This window comes from Monodelphis domestica, chromosome 3 (genome assembly GCF_027887165.1).
Source record: "Monodelphis domestica isolate mMonDom1 chromosome 3, mMonDom1.pri, whole genome shotgun sequence".
NCBI lineage: Eukaryota > Metazoa > Chordata > Mammalia > Didelphimorphia > Didelphidae > Monodelphis > Monodelphis domestica.
In genome coordinates, this window is record NC_077229.1 from 448,563,304 (window position 1) to 448,581,811 (window position 18,508).

At 36.1% G+C, this 18,508-nt stretch overlaps 1 protein-coding gene, 1 long non-coding RNA gene and 1 other non-coding gene across 3 annotated transcripts; 1 reads left to right on the plus strand and 2 right to left on the minus strand.

Annotated features, from left to right (window-relative positions):
• The first annotated feature begins 3,460 nt into the window (after nt 1-3,460).
• Nucleotides 3,461-14,011, plus strand: LOC103096584 (uncharacterized). The gene is made up of 3 exons (XR_464643.2): nt 3,461-3,609; nt 4,226-4,262; nt 13,878-14,011. It is a non-coding gene; the product is annotated as an uncharacterized LOC103096584 (long non-coding RNA).
• RPL37 (ribosomal protein L37) lies at nt 10,012-15,848 on the minus strand. The gene is made up of 4 exons (XM_001371623.5): nt 15,724-15,848; nt 14,917-15,052; nt 13,909-13,993; nt 10,012-12,635 (listed from the first exon to the last, which is right to left on the minus strand). The coding sequence occupies exons 1-4, from the start codon at nt 15,724-15,726 to the stop codon at nt 12,566-12,568; spliced, it is 294 nt and encodes a 97-aa protein (XP_001371660.2). The 5' UTR covers nt 15,727-15,848; the 3' UTR covers nt 10,012-12,565.
• Nucleotides 12,711-12,789, minus strand: LOC130458662 (small nucleolar RNA SNORD72). The gene has a single exon (XR_008918069.1). It is a non-coding gene; the product is annotated as a small nucleolar RNA SNORD72 (small nucleolar RNA).
• Nucleotides 15,849-18,508: the final 2,660 nt, after the last annotated feature.

The following is an 18,508-nucleotide window of genomic DNA, read 5'->3' on the forward strand; positions in this document are numbered from 1 at the left end:
AAGGAATCCATGCTGTCAACAACCATAAGGGATAAGAAAGAGAGAAAATAAGTGCCACTAGTTGAGGAAAAAAAACAATTTTAAGATATAGAGGAATGCCTCTGTTACACTCAAGTGACCAAGTCGTGTGACTATCCAAGACTGGCACCTTCTACTTAGCTATGTTGTTGTTTAGTTTGTGTATGACTCTTCATAATCCCATTTAGGATTTTCCTGGCAAAGATACTGGAATAATTTACCATTTCCTTCTCCACATCATTTTACAGGTGAGGAAACTGAGGCCAATAGGGTTAAGTGACTTGCCCAAGGTCATATGGCTAATAAGTGTCTGAGGCTACATTTGAACTCAGGAAGATGAGTCTTTCTGACACCAGGCCACATTTTGCACCACCTACTTGCCCTATTTTTCAGTTGTTTCTGAGAGAGTTCCATTCTTCTTCTTTCTCAACTATTATTCTGACTCAGCACTAAGGAAAGTAACTTCCTTCAAGCCCCTCCACATCCAAGTGGTCTTTGTTAAAAGGAATTTCCTACTCTCCCAGCTCTCTATCACCACTTAGTTGGTTAATAGGGATATCACTATATCATATGGAATCACTCAAGTCTCCGTCATTTCCCTATTTTTTTTGTGTAAAATACATATCAATTTAATTTGGGGGATTAAGATTTAGAGCACCCTTAAAAACGATGTTATCATTCATTAGCATTCAAGTCATTGACAATATATCATGTTACTCTACTGCTTCCAACTTCCCATTCATTGCTTCTGTTGTTAGTTACAGAGAATACCACTGATTTATGCTCCAATACTTCTATTAATGACTTGAGCTGAACTTTATTTTAATGAGAAAATATTGTTCAGTGTAATTCACAGGCATTAACAAAAGACTGCTTGCCATTAAAATGCATTCATCAGTACTAGTCATTGTAAATGGAATTCCTTTGTTTATGTCAAAAATATAAACTGTACTGCAAAGGAAAGTTTCAACTAGTTATTTCCAAAGAGTAAAAGATAAACTTTTGGGGGTTGCAGTGATAGGACTGGAGTAAGGGAAGAGGTTTTTAATCATTTCAATGAAATGAGTGTAATTAATATGAAAAGGGTAAATTAAAAAAAAAACAACCAAATATTTAATCACATGGAAATGATGCTGCTTTAATAGCCCAAAGTTTAGAAACTAGCCCATATTTTGCTTACATTACTAACTTTACAAGTCATAGACATTTCCACTGTTATATCTTTCCATCATTATTTTAAATGATTTTATTCTATCAAATTATATAGCTAGATATATGTGATAGAAAGTCAGCGAGTCACTTAAATCTATCTGAATTGCTCTCAAGTTTTTAATTGTCTCTTTTAGTTTAGGAATAAGATGAAATTATTCAAAAGAAATTTCCTTAACAATAGGGAAAAAATAAAGAGTAAGATTGGAAAAATAGTTTGGAATCAGATTGTAGAGGGTCTTGAAAGCCAAAATTAGGATTTGTATTTTATTTGAGACAGTGGGCATTCACAGAATGTTTTTGAACAGAAAATGGTGTAATTGGCAGGACACAATGTTGCAAAATTTACATAAAATCAAAAGATTACAAACTCCAGAAATGAATTACTTCATGAATACCACAAGAAAAGACAGAAAAACTGGAGACAATTCAGAGAAAGACAACCAGGTTAAGGAGGGGTCTCATAACCATGTCATATGGGAATAGGTTGGAAGGACTGGGAATATTTAGACTGGAGAAGAAATTACTTAGGTGGGACAGTCTAAAAACTGTCTAGTAAAAGCGGGAATAGATTTATTCAGCTTGACCCAAGAAGGCAGAATTGGGGATAATGGATAAGAAAAAGTTTCTAACAATTAGAACTACCTAAAAGTGGAATGGGGCAGCTAAGTGTAAGTAAGAATGCTTACTAGAGCCATTAGCTCTGTGATCCTGTTTAAGTCATTTAACCCCATTGGCCTCAGTTTCCTCATCTGTGAAATGAGCTGGAGAAGGAAATGGCAAACCTATTAAGTAGGATATTTCTGCTTATTGGGCTTATTTAAACAGAGACTGAGGGGAAGCTGGGTATCTCAGTAGCTTGAGAGCCAGGCCTAGAGACGGGAGGTCCTAGGTTCAAATTTGACCTCAGACACTTCCCAGCTGTGTGACCCTGGGCAAGTCACTTAACCCCCATTGCCTGGCCCTTACCAATATATAGTATTGATTCCAAAATGGAAGGTAAGGGTTTAAAAAAAAATAAACAGAGGCTAGAAGGCCAGAAATTTTTGTGGAAGGGTTTTAAGATTCCTTCCAACTTATCCCATACATCATGGGACATCTTGCTACCTGCCTTGACACTGCCCTAACTTCATCCGAAGCTGAATCTCTGCCCTGAAGCTGAAAATGATTGACCAATAAGTGAATGATACAAACTGACCTAAATGAGAAAAATTGAGCCGCCTTCTCTTCCATCCACACTGTGCTGAGTCCTCTATCCCATTTGTCCTTTTCTTTCCAGAACAATATCAAATCAAAATGATCACTACTTCTGGGAAGGGCAAGATAGTTCCACCTAACAGTCACATTCCTGTGACTCCCCAGACAAAAATTCCTTTCTCTGACTACCATTTTCCTATTGTGTACTCCCTTACTATTGAAATAAACTCTTTGAGTGCAGGGACTGCTTCACTTTTGGTTTTATATCTGTAGTACCTACAATAGTGCCTATCAAGCACTTGGGCAAGGAGTAACCACTCAGTAAAAGCATTTTCATTAACTCATTCATTCTGAGATTCTGAAAATAATACTGATAAAGAGAAGTTATATGGCCATTCTAATGAAATTAAAAAAAACAAACCTTCCTCTTCTGTCTTAGAATCCATACTGAGTAATGGTTTTAGACAAAAGAGTAGTAAGGGCTAGGCAACTGAAGTGACTTGCCCAGGGTCACACAGTTACCTCCCAATGAATTAATTCATCCATACTTATTCTTGGAAAAAGATAGTACAGACAGACAATAAACTGTGCCTACAATTAATGAAGATAATGAGATGGACTGGATTGTTTTTGAAAAACTGGACAGTCCTTTTAACAATCCCAAAATGTTTCCTGGTAAAAAAATTAATCTATTTAATCTGATGTTCTCCCTAGGAACTTGTTTGATTGAAAGTCTTGGAGCACCATAATCTCTAAAGAATCAAATTCGTTTTTGATCAGTAGAGAGAGGCATTGTAGGCTAAAGCAGGCTACAGTATATTTCTAATTATGACCCATGTCTTGTTAAAGGGATGTTCTTAATCTCTCCCTCTGTCTCCTTAAGAGGCTAGAGAGCAGGATTTATAAGTAGATCAGAACTGACAGGAGTCAGTAAACCAGAGCTGAAGATTCCCTTACCAGAGACCAGGACTGAGGAAAGGAAGTAGCCGCCTTCTGACAGGAAGTTAGGGGGGAGGAGACAGTTGGTGAGTGAGGGGATAAGGAAGCAGTTGCAGATAGTTGGGGGTCTTTTGCCTCTGGGTTCTCGAGAGAGCAGGAGGTCTGTCTCTGAGGCAAGATGCTACTAGCAGCTGGCCACTGACAGTTGGGCTACTATAGAAAAGTGATTGAAGGAGGGAGTGAGTGGTACGTAGCTGTCTATTATTTTAAGGAGTTAGGTGAGTGAGTGAATCATTTATAGAGGACTATAGATTGGGCCTGGCATGCCAGGCAGAAGAAACTGTTCTTAGAAGACAGTCTTTTTTTTCCCCCAATTTTATTTTTTTTCCATTTGAATTAGTTTATTTAGTCAATTTAGAACATTATTCCTTGGTTACAATAATCACATTATTTCCCTCCCTCCCCTCCACCCACTCTTCCAGCAGCCAACACGCAATTTCATTGGGTATTACTTGTGTTAGAAGACAGTCTTAAGAAATAAATTGAGATGTTATAAAGGAAATGCATGATTTAAAAGGGAGGCAGCCTGGTCATGTAGGAAGCATAAGGGATGGCAAGTGAAAGCCTGAATGTTCTCTGGGGACTTAAAAATGTAAAAAAGACCTTAACGAAGACTTTGACTCAATGTAGAAGATCATGAACAAGAATTAATTGGGATAAGAAATTACATCTGGATTGTAACTTGTACTTTTGGAGAGAATATTGATATTGTTGATAACATAGAGGAAGATATTTGAATATTGGATGATATAAGACCTTTTCATATGCCACCATAGAAATTACTTTATTCATCTGTCCTCAGATCATCAATGAAGTATACAAGGTGGAGACAAAGGATGGTAAGTGAATTACTGGGAACAAGCATTAATTTTGATAGGATTTTGGTAGAGCAATAGTCATTCTTGTGAATTTATATTGATCCTAAGCTGACAGAATATTTGACTTCAACCAGATAAAACTGGATCATGATGGTTTCTTTAATGTTCATTTTCTGTCAGTTGTAAGTCTAATTTCTTACTATATGCACATGCTTCATTTTTCTCTTTTGTTGTGTTTTTAATTAGAATATTTTAAAGTACAAATATTGCTTCAAGTAAACATACAAAAATTAGCCCTTAAAAGGTACACTTTAATGACCTGACTTATTTTACTTCACTAAAAAAAAAATCCTTACCTTGTGTCTTACTATCAATTCTAAGACAGAAGAGCAACAAGATTTAGGCGATTGGGTTTCTAGGTGACTTGCCCAGGGTTATACAGTTAGGAAGTGCCTGACTTCAGATTTGAACACAAGTCTTTCCAACTCTAGGCCTGGTGTTCTGTCCACTGTGCTGCCTAGCTGTCTTGTCAATGACTTTTAGATATATTTCAATGTCTATTGATACGGAATTTCAGAGATTATGAAAGCTCACAATGAACCAGCATCTGTTATGCTGATTTGGAAAAAAAGTGCAATTGAGAACAAAAAGAACTCCAAAAAGAGACAAACTGTTACTTCAACATGCTCTCTCTCCCATACAGACTAAATGAGCCTCAGAACCCAAGCAAAGACTTTCTGAGGGAGCCTGGCAGCCAGAGAAGATTGTTAGGGATTCCTAAGTGGCCCAGTAGATAGTGTTGAACTCACTTAATTAAATCCTGCTGCTGTTTGATCCTAGAAAAGCCACTTTACTTTTCTTGCCCCATTTCCTCAGCTATAAAATGGGAATAACAGTATTAGCTGATGAGCAGTTGCCAGGTATCACAACCATTGAGATCACTATTGAAGGAATGATAAATCTAATAAATATGGAAGCTGAGCAGAATTATAGAAAATTCCAAATGGAGATGGAATATAGGAAAAAAAAGCCATACACAGTATCAAATATCAAAAAATTAAGAAATTTATTGAAGAGATGAAGATAAACATGCATAATTGATTTGGAGACTTGCCCAATTTAAAGCTCATTGAATAGTACAGGTGGCAATAGAAGCCTATGGGGAAGCTGCTCAGCCACTGTCCTTATTTGAGAAGCTGAGTAATAGAACTGGATATCTGGTGATTTGAGGGGATGTCTTACCTTAAACAAACAAACAAAACTCCCAAATAGATGCTAATCATTTCTATGAAGAAAAAAACTTATGAGCAATGAAATAGAAAAGCAGAATAGTAAGGACTGGGAAAAAGGTAATTTGTATAGAAAAAACTCACTGTTTTGTTCAAGACTATACAAAGCGGGGCAGCTGGGTATCTCAGTGGAATGAGAGCCTGGCCTAGAGAAGGGAGGTCCTAGGTTCAAATCTGGCCTCAGACACTTCCCAGCTGTGTGACCCTGGGCAAGTCACTTGACCCCCATTGCCTAGCCCTTACCACTCTTCTGCCTTGGAGCCAATACACAGTATTGACTCCAAGAGGGAAGGCAAGGGTTTAAAAAAAAAAGACTATACAAAGAATTGTCAGAAGAAATTCAGATGAACCTAAAAGATCTGGGCATTTTCAATCAGTCTGAAAAATATTTATGTCCTTCCAACTCATAAAGTTTTGGGGACAAAAAAAAATGCCAGTGAGAACAGAAGTTTGTCCACTATTGAGGGAATAAATTCTAATAAATATGTTGATAAACTATGAAATAGAATTATTTCATATTTATAGAATTCCAAATAGAGATAGAGATAAACATGCTTGATTTGGAACTTTGCCTGATTTAAATCCCATTGAAAATAAATGGGCATATCAAACACTAGATTATTTATTTTATTATTATTATTATTATTATTTACTATTACTGTGTATTGTGTACCTAATCTATTCCACTGGTCTACCACTCTATTTCTTAACCAGTATCAGATTATTTTGATGATTACCCTTTTATTATATAGTTTGAGATCTGATATGGCAAGGCCACTTTCCTTCATGTTTTTTTTTTCTTTCACCAGTTCCCTTGATATTCTTCACTGTTTGCTCTTCTAGATGAATTTTGTTCTTTTTTTTCCTAGCTCTATAAAATATTTTTGGTAGTTTGGTATATAACTGAATAAGTAGATTAATTTAGATAGAATTGTCCATTTTTTTTACTAGCCAAAATAATTACAATTTTATTTTATTTTTAAAATTTTATTTAATTAGATGATTTAGAATATTTTTTCATGGTTATAAGACGCATGTTCTTTCCCTCCCCTCTCCCCACCCCCTTCCCATATCTGACTCACAATTCCCCTGGGTTTAACATGTGTCATTGATCAAGAACTATTTCCATATTATTAATATTTGCACCAGGGTGATCATTTAGTCTACATCTCCAATCATATCCCCTTGACCCATGTGATCAAACAGTTGTTTTTCTTCTGTATTTCTTTTCCCACAATTCTTCCCTGGATGTGGATAGTGTTCTTTCTCATAAGTCCCTCCAAATAGTTCTGTATCATTGCATTGCTACTCATAGAGAAGTCTATTATGTTCGATTGTACCACAGTGTATCAGTCTCCGTATACAATGTTCTCCTGGTTCTGCTCCTTTTACTCGGCATCATAGAATTGTCATTTTTATGAGCAATTAACATTTTTCCACTTGTTTAGATCTTTGGTTTGTATGAAAAGTGTTGTAATTGTGTTCATATGGTTCCTGGGTTTGTCTTGGTATTTTATATTGTCTAATATTTTAAATGGAATTTCTCATTCTATCTTTTGCTGCTGGACTTGGTTGGTAATAAATAGAAATGCTGATGACTTATGTAGTCTTATTTTATATCCTGCAACTTTGCTCATGCTATTAATTATTTCAACTAGTTTTTTAGTTAATTCTCTAAGTATACCATCCTGTCATATGCAGTGATAGTTTAGTTTCTTCATTTCCTAATCTAATTCCTTCAATTTCCTTTTCTTCTTATTACTATAGCTAGCATTTCTAATACAATATTGAATAATAGTGGTGAAAATGAACCTTTTTACTTCGCTACTGATCTAATTGGGAAGGCTGTCAGTTTATTCCAATAGATAGATAGTACTTATTTTAAGGAAAGGTCTAATTATTCCTATGTGCGCTAATTTTTTTTTTTAAATCCTTACCTTCAGTCTTGGTTCTAAGACAGAAGAACAATAAAGTCTAGGCAATGGGAGTTAAGTGACTTGCCCAGGATTACAGTTAGGAAGTGTCAGAGGTCAAATTTGAACCCAGGACCCCCTATCTCCAGGCCTGGCACTCTATCCACTGAAGCACCTAGCTATCCCGCTCTCTAGTGTTTTTAGTAGAAATAGGTGTTGTATTTTTGTCAAAAGCTTTTTTTCATTTGTCAAGATAATTATTAATTATAATAGATTTATATAATCTATTAAGATCACACATTTTCTGTTTGTTATTGAGATGGTTAATTATACTGTTTTCCTACTATTGAACCAGCCCTGCATTGTTGGTATAAATTCCACCTGGTTATTGCCATGTGACCCTTGTGATATATTGCTGTAATCCCCTTGTCAGTATTTTAAGATTTTTGCATCAATATTCAGTAAGGAAATTAGTCTATACTTTTCTTTGTTTACTCTTTCTGATTTAGGTATTAGAACCATATTTGTGTCATAAAAAGAATTTGGCAGGACTTCTTTGCCCATTTTTCCAAATGGTTTCCAGCATTCCCACATTAGAATGAATTTTTCTTTAAACTTTTGATAGCATTCACTTGTGAATCTATCTGGCCATAGGAATTTTTTTTTTAGGGAGTTCATTGACGGCATGTTCAACTTAATCTGGGCAATTTGTATTTTTGTAAATATTCATCCATTTCACTCAGATTGTCAAATTTATTCGCATTTAATTGGCAAAATAGCTCCTAGTCATTACTTTAATTTCATCCTCATTGGTAGTTTGTTCATCGCTTTTCATTTTTTATGCTGATTTTCTTCTTTTAAATCAAATTAGACAATGCTTTATTTTATTTTATTGCTCCCCCCCCCCACTCCATAAAACCAACTCCTACTTAATAAAGTAAATAAGTAAATAAACTAATAAGTTCAATGATTTTCTTACTTTCATTTTTATCAGTCTCTCCTTTGATTTTTAGGATTCCCTCTTTGGTGTTTAATTAGGAATTTTTAATTTGTTCTTTTGATAAACCCTATAGATCCAAGCTTTTGGGACAAGAACTCACTATTTAACAAAAACTAATGGGAAAACTGGTAGAAATAGGTATTGACCAACATCTTACAGTATGTCAAAATGAGTACATGATTTAGACATAAAGGGTGATGCTATAAGCAAATTAGGGGATTATAGAATAATTTACTTGAGATCTATAGATAAGGGGAGAATTTATGACAAACAAGAGATATATGAGATATGATGGATAATTTTGGTTACATTAAAAGGTCAAACAAAACCAATGCAATCAAGATTAGAAGTAGAATCAAAAAAATGTTAGTGTCTCTGATAAAGGCCTCATTTCTCAAAAAGATAGAAAATTGAGTTGAATTTATAATACAAATCATTCCCCAATTAATAAACGGTCAAAGAATATGAACAGGCAGTTCCTAGTTGAAGAAATCAAAGCTACCTACAGTGATATGAATAAAAGTTCTAAATTACTATTAGAGAAATAAAAATTAAAGAACTCCATTCCTCACCTATCAGATTAGTTGATTATGATAGAGGAGGAAAAAGATAAAAGTTGGATAGAATGTGAGAAAATTGAAACATTACTAAATTGTTGGTAGTTATGAACTGATCCAACCATTCTATAGAACAGTTTGGAACTATACCCAAAAGACTATAAAACTGTATCTCCTTTAGTCAAAGGATACTGCCACCAAATCTCTATCTCAGAGATAAAAGGGGTGGGCGTGGGAAGGAGGATCTATTTATACTCTTTTTCTGTGGTGGCAAAACAGTTGTATGCAATTATAAAGGAATATTATTGTGCTGTAAGAAATGATGGGCTGAATTATTTCAGAGAAAAAACTCAGACTTATATGAACTGGTGGCAAAGTGAAGTGAGCAGAATCAATATATAACATAGTGGCCATTTGGCCATTTGATGAACAAATCACTATCTTGTGGCTCCTGATGCTTTCTTTGTCCCCCAGGTCAGAAATACTCTTCCCTCATCTCTGCCTCTTATTCCCAACTAAAATACCACTTTTTTACAGGTTTTTCCCCAACCTCTCTTAATTCTAGCACTCTCCCTCTTAACTAATTCCTTTTTATCCTGAATTAGGCTCATTTGTTCATATTTGCTTGCTTATTGTCTCCCTCATTAAACTGTGAGTGCCTTAAAAACAAGGCTTGTCTTTAAACATTTTTTTCTATCTAGTTCTTAGCACAATGCCTGGCACTTGACTGATTAGTTGAACTATAAGAGCTAACATTTGACTGTGTGCCAATAACAATACTAAGTGCTTTACAGTTATTCAATTTGACCATTACAAGTTTAGGAAGTCTGGTCTGTTACTATCTCCATTTCAGAGATAAGGACAGAAACAAAAAGAGGTTACATGGGATGGGACGTCTGAGGCTGAATTTGAACTATCTTCCTGACTCCAGGCCCAGTACTCTATCCACTAAGCCATTTAGCATTACATGTTAATATAGGAACACTCCAAAAGAAACAGTTGACACTAATGCAAGGTTTTGAATTTAATAAGCATTTTACAAACACACAAAGTCAACAATGTACATTGCATATGTTTATAACTGCATTAAGGCTTTTGGGGCACTCTGTCTCATTTGATGAAAGACAGTAGTGCACACATATGCTGACAGGTAAACTATACCTATCTTACAAAGAAAATCATATATATACACGAATATTTATTTTTCTTGGCTTTCTTTCATTTTGTTTTCAGTACTGAATTCTTCCCTCCCTTCTCCAGGAAAGCAAAACCAAAACTGGTTACAAATATAGTCTTTAAAAACAAGTCTAACATAAGCCATGCTCCCAGATCCCCCCCTCCCCCAAAAACCCCATGCTTCACTTTTTACTGAGTTCATCAGTTCGTGTAGAGGTGGAGTATTGTCGTTGTTGATCAATTGTCTTTTTATTTATTCTAGCATTTTTCAAAACAATTCAAATAGCTACTTCCTAAAAGAACTTTTTACTGAGTGTCCTAGCTGCTAGAGGGACTCCCTTTTTAAAATTTTGTGTGCATTCTTTCTTGAGGGCAGGGACCTTTTGATTTTTGTCTATCCCCTAGGGATTAGAGGGTGTTTAACAAATGCTTATTTGATTTTAAGATGTCAAATTTCATCTCTAAATATCTATTAGACTTATCCTAGGCTAAACAATTTTCCTCATCTGTAAAATGTTTCCTACCACAGAAAGTTGGTACGAAGAGCTAAACATAATATATGCCATATTGTAGTTAAGATATTTGAGTGGAAAAAAGTAAATTCAACTCCAATATTTACTAGCTGTGACCACAGAAGGGCAAGTCATGTCATTAGCATTATTGCCCTTACTATCCTACCTACTCCACAGGGTTTTTGAAGCACCAAATAACAACATCTGCAGTGTCCTGTAAAGTAGTTACCAATATAGGTTAGAAGGTAAATTTTTCAGTTGAATATGTAATTTATTAAATGTGTAATAGAAACAAAATGGTGAATTTTCTTTTGTGGAGGTTGCACCTAACAAATTAGGGTAGGGTATACAATTAGTAAAAAATTATAAGTTCAGAGTTCATGAAATGACCTCAATTGTTAGTGCAGTTCCACCTCCCCCATTTTACAGATGAGGAAACTGAGACCCAGGACTGATTTGCCCAGAATAGTAGCATGAGCTGGGATTAAAATTCAGATCTATAAATATTACACTAATCCAGCACTAAAATTTCTAAGCTTTTGAGTACTGGAGAAAATCATATTCTCAGTCTCATTTACTTTTAGTCTCCACATCACTCCTTGTCACTGTCAACTATTTGCCATACACAGCATTCCTCTACTCAATGGGAGTAAACTTAAGCTTCCTTCAAAAGATAGGACAAGTTTTGCATTTATATTCATAACACCTAATCTCTTTGAACACTGATAAGCAATGTATCCCTTCCCTAAAAATGCAACATATTCTAGTACATTTAAAATTCCATTATGACACAAGTTCTAATTTAATGGAACACAAATTTGGTAACTTTGTAGATATTCTAATAGAAGCCCATTTCTCTGAAATAAGGTTGATTCCCCATTCAGTTTAAATAATGAGATTGAGGAATTATGGACAACATGCTCCATCAAACAGTATGCTGTTGTACAAGATGGAAAAAGGCATTTGTATATAGTCCAGCCAGGAAATGTGCTAAGTGCTTTTCAAATACAAAATATTGAATTTGAGTGGGGGGAGCCCCATAAATGAGTTGAGAGGCATACTGTTGCAGGTAGTACCCCAATCCATCAGAGGGGATTTGGGGTATGTCTGGAATACAAAGATAAATCTATTCAATGACTTAACTTAACCATATATGCATATACAAAGTTTTATAAAAATTGACCTAGAGGTTATTTTTCTCTTTCCTATAACTAAGTCCGAAGGGAGTATTTTCTGATGGCATTTCCAATGTTTCAAGGAAGGAAGTGAATTTCTGGTTCATATTATCTGCCCTGATTCCAAATGTAGCACTTTTGCACACTGACTTGTTGCCCCATTTAAAGGTTTACTAATCAAATTCAAGCTAATTAATTACTGTGAAAATACCTATTCCCTTTTGCTAGTTATCAAGTTTCATTGCTACACAAACAGTACAAAAGGAATCTAATTACTAAATAAGCCTAATATTTATATATACTATTTCAAAATTTGTAACACACTTATATACATTATCTCATTTAAACCTCACAACAACCCTGTGAGGTAGGTACTACAGATGTGAGTGGCAAATGCTCAGGTACATAGCCAGTGTAAAAAGTATAAGGACTCACACATCCCTCTTAATGATCTAACATTCTTAATTTCCTATAAAGTCACAAAGGGTGAGAGAGAACTACCAAAAAGCAAAAGGATTTAAGATGAAGATAATATTACTAAATAAACCCATTCTTGGTTATTAAATCACCACACCCACAAGCTAGAACTTACCAAAGTATACAAAACTCCAATAATTTAACTAAGGGTGATCAATGGATCAAATGAAACTGACCACAATTACTTTTGATTCACAACATTTATTTTAACAAACAGTTGAATCCTCAAGATGAACTAGATGCTGCGACAGCTGCTCTCTTGGGTTTAGGTGTTGTTCCTTCACGGAATCCATTCCTATGCCATTAAAAAAAAAGTGTTTTAATTTTTCAGGGTGCTTTTGTGGAGGTACATTCTGCAAACATTTTACTCAGCTCATCTCAGTTAAATGCTGAAATCACTATTAATTCATATGTTCAGACATTTTTTTAAAGTACATCACTGACAAGCTGCAAATATTCCCTTGGTTTTTCTTTTCAGAACATTATGTTGGACAGAATCCATTTAAAAAAAAATTCAAATATCAAAATACTTTAATATGCAAACAATTCTGGACTTTCCACTAACACAAGCTCAGCTAGCTCAAGATTACATAGGAAGTCTGTCTAACAGTTGACTACAAAATCCATATCTACTCAAGTTCAAGAGGATCCTAAAAATTGGAATCAACCTGTCACAGGATATCCATTTCTGGACTGTGATGTCAGTGTTCCTTTTTTAACAAGTGTCTGTGATATTAGCCTTAAATATCTTACCCAAACCCAAGAATTCGAGGAGGGACAACTGGGTGGCTCAGTTGATTGAGACAGCCAGTCCTAGATACCCCAATTGCCTAGCCCTTACCACTCTTCTGCCTTGAAGCACCTAATATTGATTCTAAGACAGAAAGTATGGGCAAAAAAAAATAATAATAAAATAAAAAAGTCAAAGGACTTGATAACCTCAGTCACTTGTCTTTAACAGAAACATCTGTTACTTCTCTAGAGTAGAAAAACTTTTGAAAATGTAACCCTGACAATAAATAGCATCTTCAAAAATCCACATTGCATTAGTAGATTATGGCAATGACTGAGAAATTTTAGTTTGTTCCTAGATGCATACACCCATCTTGATAACTGCTATATCTTTGGTGTTCCCAAATGCAATACTGAACATCCAAGGATGAAATGCAAGACTAAATTGCCTTATACTTATTTCAGCTCTTCATCTTGAGAAGTGTCAGAGGCAACTTTGAAAGCCTCTTAAGTAGCAAGTCTGCATTAGTATAGGCAGTTCTATATAGTACCTTATAGGCAATGAACTCTAGCAAATACTGTGTTGACTGTTCAAATATTAAATTCTTTTGCTTTTCATTGGACACCCATATTTCATGTAGCAAAGTGAAAAAATAAAAGCAGCAAAAAGCCAACTTTAAATTTACAAAATTATCTGAAAACCACTCCTAAAGCTTTATCATTGTTGGAAATGATGTCCTTAAGATAATTCTACTTAAAATGCAAGCTAAATAAGCATTTTAAATTTTGTTTTCCTTTTTTTTAGAAGCTCAGCAAGAGAAAACACAAAACTATACCTGAAACGGCGGTATACAATTTTTAGATGTCTCATTCGACCAGTACCAGTGGTGTTGCGTCTCTTAGCCTTTGCACTCCAGTTATCTAGGATACAAAATCAAACAATTCAAGGCCTGAAGTCTCTGAAGAGTCCCATTTCATTTCCCCAAAATTATTTTCAGTGACCCCCCCAGCTGTTTCAAATTTTCAACCATATCTTATTTCAAGGATACAAAGGGGGAAAATCAGTTCATGTTGTTAGAAGAAAAGAGGTAGGAGAAATGACTGCGAGAAACAAGATATGTGTACACAAAATAAATGATTAGGAGAAAATCAAGGGTAAAAAAACCAAGAAAGATTTCCCTTTGAAGGTGGCATTTAAGCTGACCCTTGAAGAAAGCCAACATTTAATGATACTACCTCAAAGTTATTTACAGGTCTCAGTGTTTTAATATTTCCAAATGATTCTCAACAGTTCTTCAGCAACTATCTGTGGCATAATGAGCTCTAAATTTGTACCAGTTCAAAGATTCCCCCTCTAAAATTACATTTGGTATTTTTAGCTGTGCATATGAAATAAAAAGAAAAATATTTTTAAGTCCATTCGCTGTCCTAATCATTCCTTTCATGAGTATTGACAGAAAATCTTTACATCATAAAGCTTTTCTTCTAATAAAAAAACCGCACACCCCAAATTTCCCTACTTTTTACATAGATGAAGAAATCGAGATTCAATAGTTAAATAATTTCTCCAGGACGAGAGCAATGATTTGAATGGAATTCCTCTGATTTTAAAGAGTTCAACCATGTTTCTAAAGCCCCCACCCCATGTCTTACTTTCTCTTAGAGGCAGTAGCCTCTACGTGTCTTAGCAGCTCTAAACCCTTTCTTCACTCCATCCTTATTCATTTGTTCACATGGAACAGTAACTATTTTTAATGGACAAAGTCTGCAACTAGCAAGACGAAACAAAATGGTAAAAAACCTGCCCCTTTCCTTAAGGAATACCTACTCCATGGGAAACTTACACTTTCTCTTGCGTTTAGCAGGGTATCCACATTTGCCACATGTTGACTTCTGAAGGTGGTATGCCTTGGAACCACAACGACGGCACAAAGTGTGCGTCTTATTCCGGCGCTTACCAAAGGAAGAAGTCCCCTTCGTCTGGAAAACACGAACATTTTAAATTGAGATACAGCACAATCTACCGCAACAAAAAATGGCAGCAAACATTCTAACGTGAAAATGAGTTACAAATTCCAAATGAACGGCGATTGCTAAGCTCCTAAATTTTCACATTTCACAGAAGCAAGTCTACCTGAATCTTCAATGCCCTTCCCCATCCAATGTTGGGAACATGGGAGTTTTACTATAGGACAGAATAGGAGGTCTGGGAAATAACTCACTTTAGGCCACTCTCACAACATTAGTCCTTCACTGTCCCAAACTTCTCGCCATGTCCCACCACACGTCAGGCCAGGCCGATCACTAGTTCCACCCCTAGGAGCATAACTAAAAGCCCCACCAGTCAGTCCTTGGCATTCCCAGACAAAATCACGTTCCAATCTCTGGGCACACATGAGGGTCCCGATGCCCAGGCCCGGGTGGTGGGGGCGTGAGGCTTCTCGGACGAAAGGGCTCGGCCTCAAGTAGAGCTGGCCCTGCAATTCTTCGGGGACCCACAATTTTTTATTTTAGGCCCCCTGAGTAGGATTTTCCGCCGTATCGAGCTCTTCGATGCCCGCAGAGGCCATGGCCACTATAGCTGGCCGTCGCAGCCATTTGGGGAGAGAGGATGGATACCGATACTACCCAGACCCAAAGGCAGAACTCACCATCTTCCTTCTGCAGCCGGGACCAAAGAGAACGGAAGAGAAAGAGCACTTCCGCTATATCAAGTTCGCTGGGCTTCCGCCGAGATAGTACTTCCGTCGGTCACGGTGCACCATGGAAAAAGTTCCGGCGGCGGAGACGGTGGGTGGGGATGAGGGGAGGGATTGAGAGAGGAGACGGCTGGGGCTCGGCGCTGATTGGTCAATAATGTGGATTATTGATTCTCGAGCGGGAAGCGCGGTCGCTGCGCGAGCTTCCGGTTCTTAGCTGTGGGTTGAGAGGCGTTTCTGGCATTTGTTGTGGCTCATTTCATCAGACCACGATCCTTGGCGAATGCTTAGGCGAGCTTGTCCCCTGCTGTCTCCTGCCTTCCAGGAGCCAGGGCAGCGCTGTAAAGGGCCTCCAGGATCAACATCTACGACTTTTAAAAACTCGTTCAAGCCGGGTCCAGTAGTCACGTGATGGGGAGCCCCCCTCCCCGTTTGACTGAGCCATCTACTTCACCTGTTTTTCCCCCTTCTGTAAATGGTTTTTAACTAGACCTAGGAGTAGAAAGGGAGGAGCAAGCATTTATCCAGTACCTACTGTGTACTAGACTAAAGGACTTTACAAAACTTTTTTTGATCAGTTCTTTATTTTAAATCACGGATCCTTTTGGTGTTCTGGTGAAGTTTATAGATCCATTCACAAAATGCATATTTTTAATGCATAAAATGCGTTGTATTATGAAACAAACCATTTATGATGAGATAGAATTATAAAGATACTTGGAAAGCGAATACTCACAGACTTCAGATAAGGAACCCATGGATTATCACTGAAGTCCTATGGATTTTATTTTATCCATTAAAAAATATTGTGGGAAGGACCCATAGGCTTCAGATTCCAGAAGAATGCATAACAAAGAAAAAAAGTGCAAGAGCTATTTCCTGATTATATATTAGACACTCCTGGGCTTCAGGAAAGCTAGCTGTGATAATCTACACATCCTTTAGAAGACATTTCCTACCTTCTACCTTTGAAATAGAGGACCCTGTTTTCTGGAATGCACTGCGTTATTATTTGATCTTCTAGAATCATTTCCTTCAAAACAACTTAAGCATTAATTCATACTTAGAATTTGTACAGATTTATCCCAGTGATTTAAGAAAAAGTAGCCCCTGGAGACACCCCAAATTACTTTGTATCTAGTTATGTCTTTAATTTTCAGTGTGCAACAAAGGATTTAAAAAAAATATATAGATTATAAGCTCTTTGAAGGCAGGAACTCTACTACTATAACTTTTTTGTTTTCATATCTTCATTCTTAGTAAAGGGCCAGAAGCACTTTGGGCCCTGCTGAATTGAACGAGGCCTATAAGACCGGTAGCCAGGCCTCCTCAAGAAGTATTCCAGAGTAGACACAAAACTGAGCCACTACTAATAGTATAAAACTAAAGTCCATGTTAGCCATTGGACTTGACTGGTATTTTGTCACATAAGCAGTTGTTTTTTCTGATTTATGACTTTCTTAAAAAACCTTTACCTTCATCTTAGAGTCTATAGTATGTATTGGTTCTAAGGCAGAAGTGTGGCAAGGGGTAGGCAGTGGGGGTTAAAGTTACTTTCTAAGGATCTCACATAGCTGGGAAGTGTCAGGTCACATTTGAACCCAGGACACTGACCTTCCATCCCTCTTCTCTATTCACTGAGCCAGCTAGCTGCCCCATATGACTTATTTTTAAAAGATATTTATATTGGAAGCCTTCATAGGAGAAAGCAAAGGAAATCCCCTACAGTGTATAGGATGGGTTCCCAAACTTTCTAAAGTTTTGAAAGTGGTATTATTCCTTTGTGCTGGTTGTGTCTAGATAGAGATACACATTCTAATTCATTATTATACATTTAGTAATTTAAACAAGAGGCAGCCTGGTGTGAACAAACTGATGGATTAGACTTGGAAATGAGAAAATCTGGCTTCAAAGCTCTGACACTATTCATTTTATCTTTGTGTGCTTCACATAACTCCTTAAAATGTATTGAGTCATCGATATTTAAGTTGGAAGTAATTATGGAGGGTATTCCCTAATAACATTCTCAACAAACTGCACAAAAAAAATTCAAATGAAAATATGATACAATAAAATTATAGTTACTCAAAAACCTAATAGAATAATGTGTAGGGGGATAAGTGGACCCCTATTAGCTTTGGTTCTACCTTACCACCCTCTGTGGCTCTGTTTGGAGGATAGAGCCATAAACTTCAAAATTCCCATTTAAGGAGAGCTCAGTTCCAAACATCCTATTTCTTTCCTGGTTGTACTACTTTGGAACTTTTCTGACTTCTCTATTCCCTGTGCTAGGTGACAGATAAAAAGGCAAAAGTGAAACAGCCTTTGTTTTCAAGTGAGTTTACATTCTATGTGAGGAAACAATATGTATGTACATAGATATGAACAAAAACATAGATATTATAGCTAATAATTGTTAATGTTTATGAAACTCTTACTATGTTCCAGGTACCATGCTAAGTGCTTTAGAACTATTATCTTTTACATGTTACTGAAATTATAAACCTTGATGACAAGAATTATGGTGTTCTTGACAGAAATAGAAAAATTAAGAAAACTAAAAGATGATACCTCAAAGCTATTCTAATTTTCTTTTTTCTAATTAATAAAGTTTTAATTAAATGTAGTTAGAAATTATTAACTTGTTTTCTTTTTTGAAAATTATTCACATTCTTTGATGATTTATTCTTTAAAGCAAAAGGATAGAATGGTAAGATTTCTATGAATTGATACAAAA

What these genes read in the sequence shown, in the direction of transcription:
- RPL37 (XM_001371623.5), bottom strand. An exon ending in TGCTAAACGCAAGAGAAAGT is followed by an intron (nt 13,994 to 14,916) that starts GTAAGTTTCCCA and finishes TTTGTATCCTAG; the next exon opens with ATAACTGGAGTGCAAAGGCT. An exon ending in ATTGTATACCGCCGTTTCAG is followed by an intron (nt 12,636 to 13,908) that starts GTATAGTTTTGT and finishes TTAATGGCATAG; the next exon opens with GAATGGATTCCGTGAAGGAA.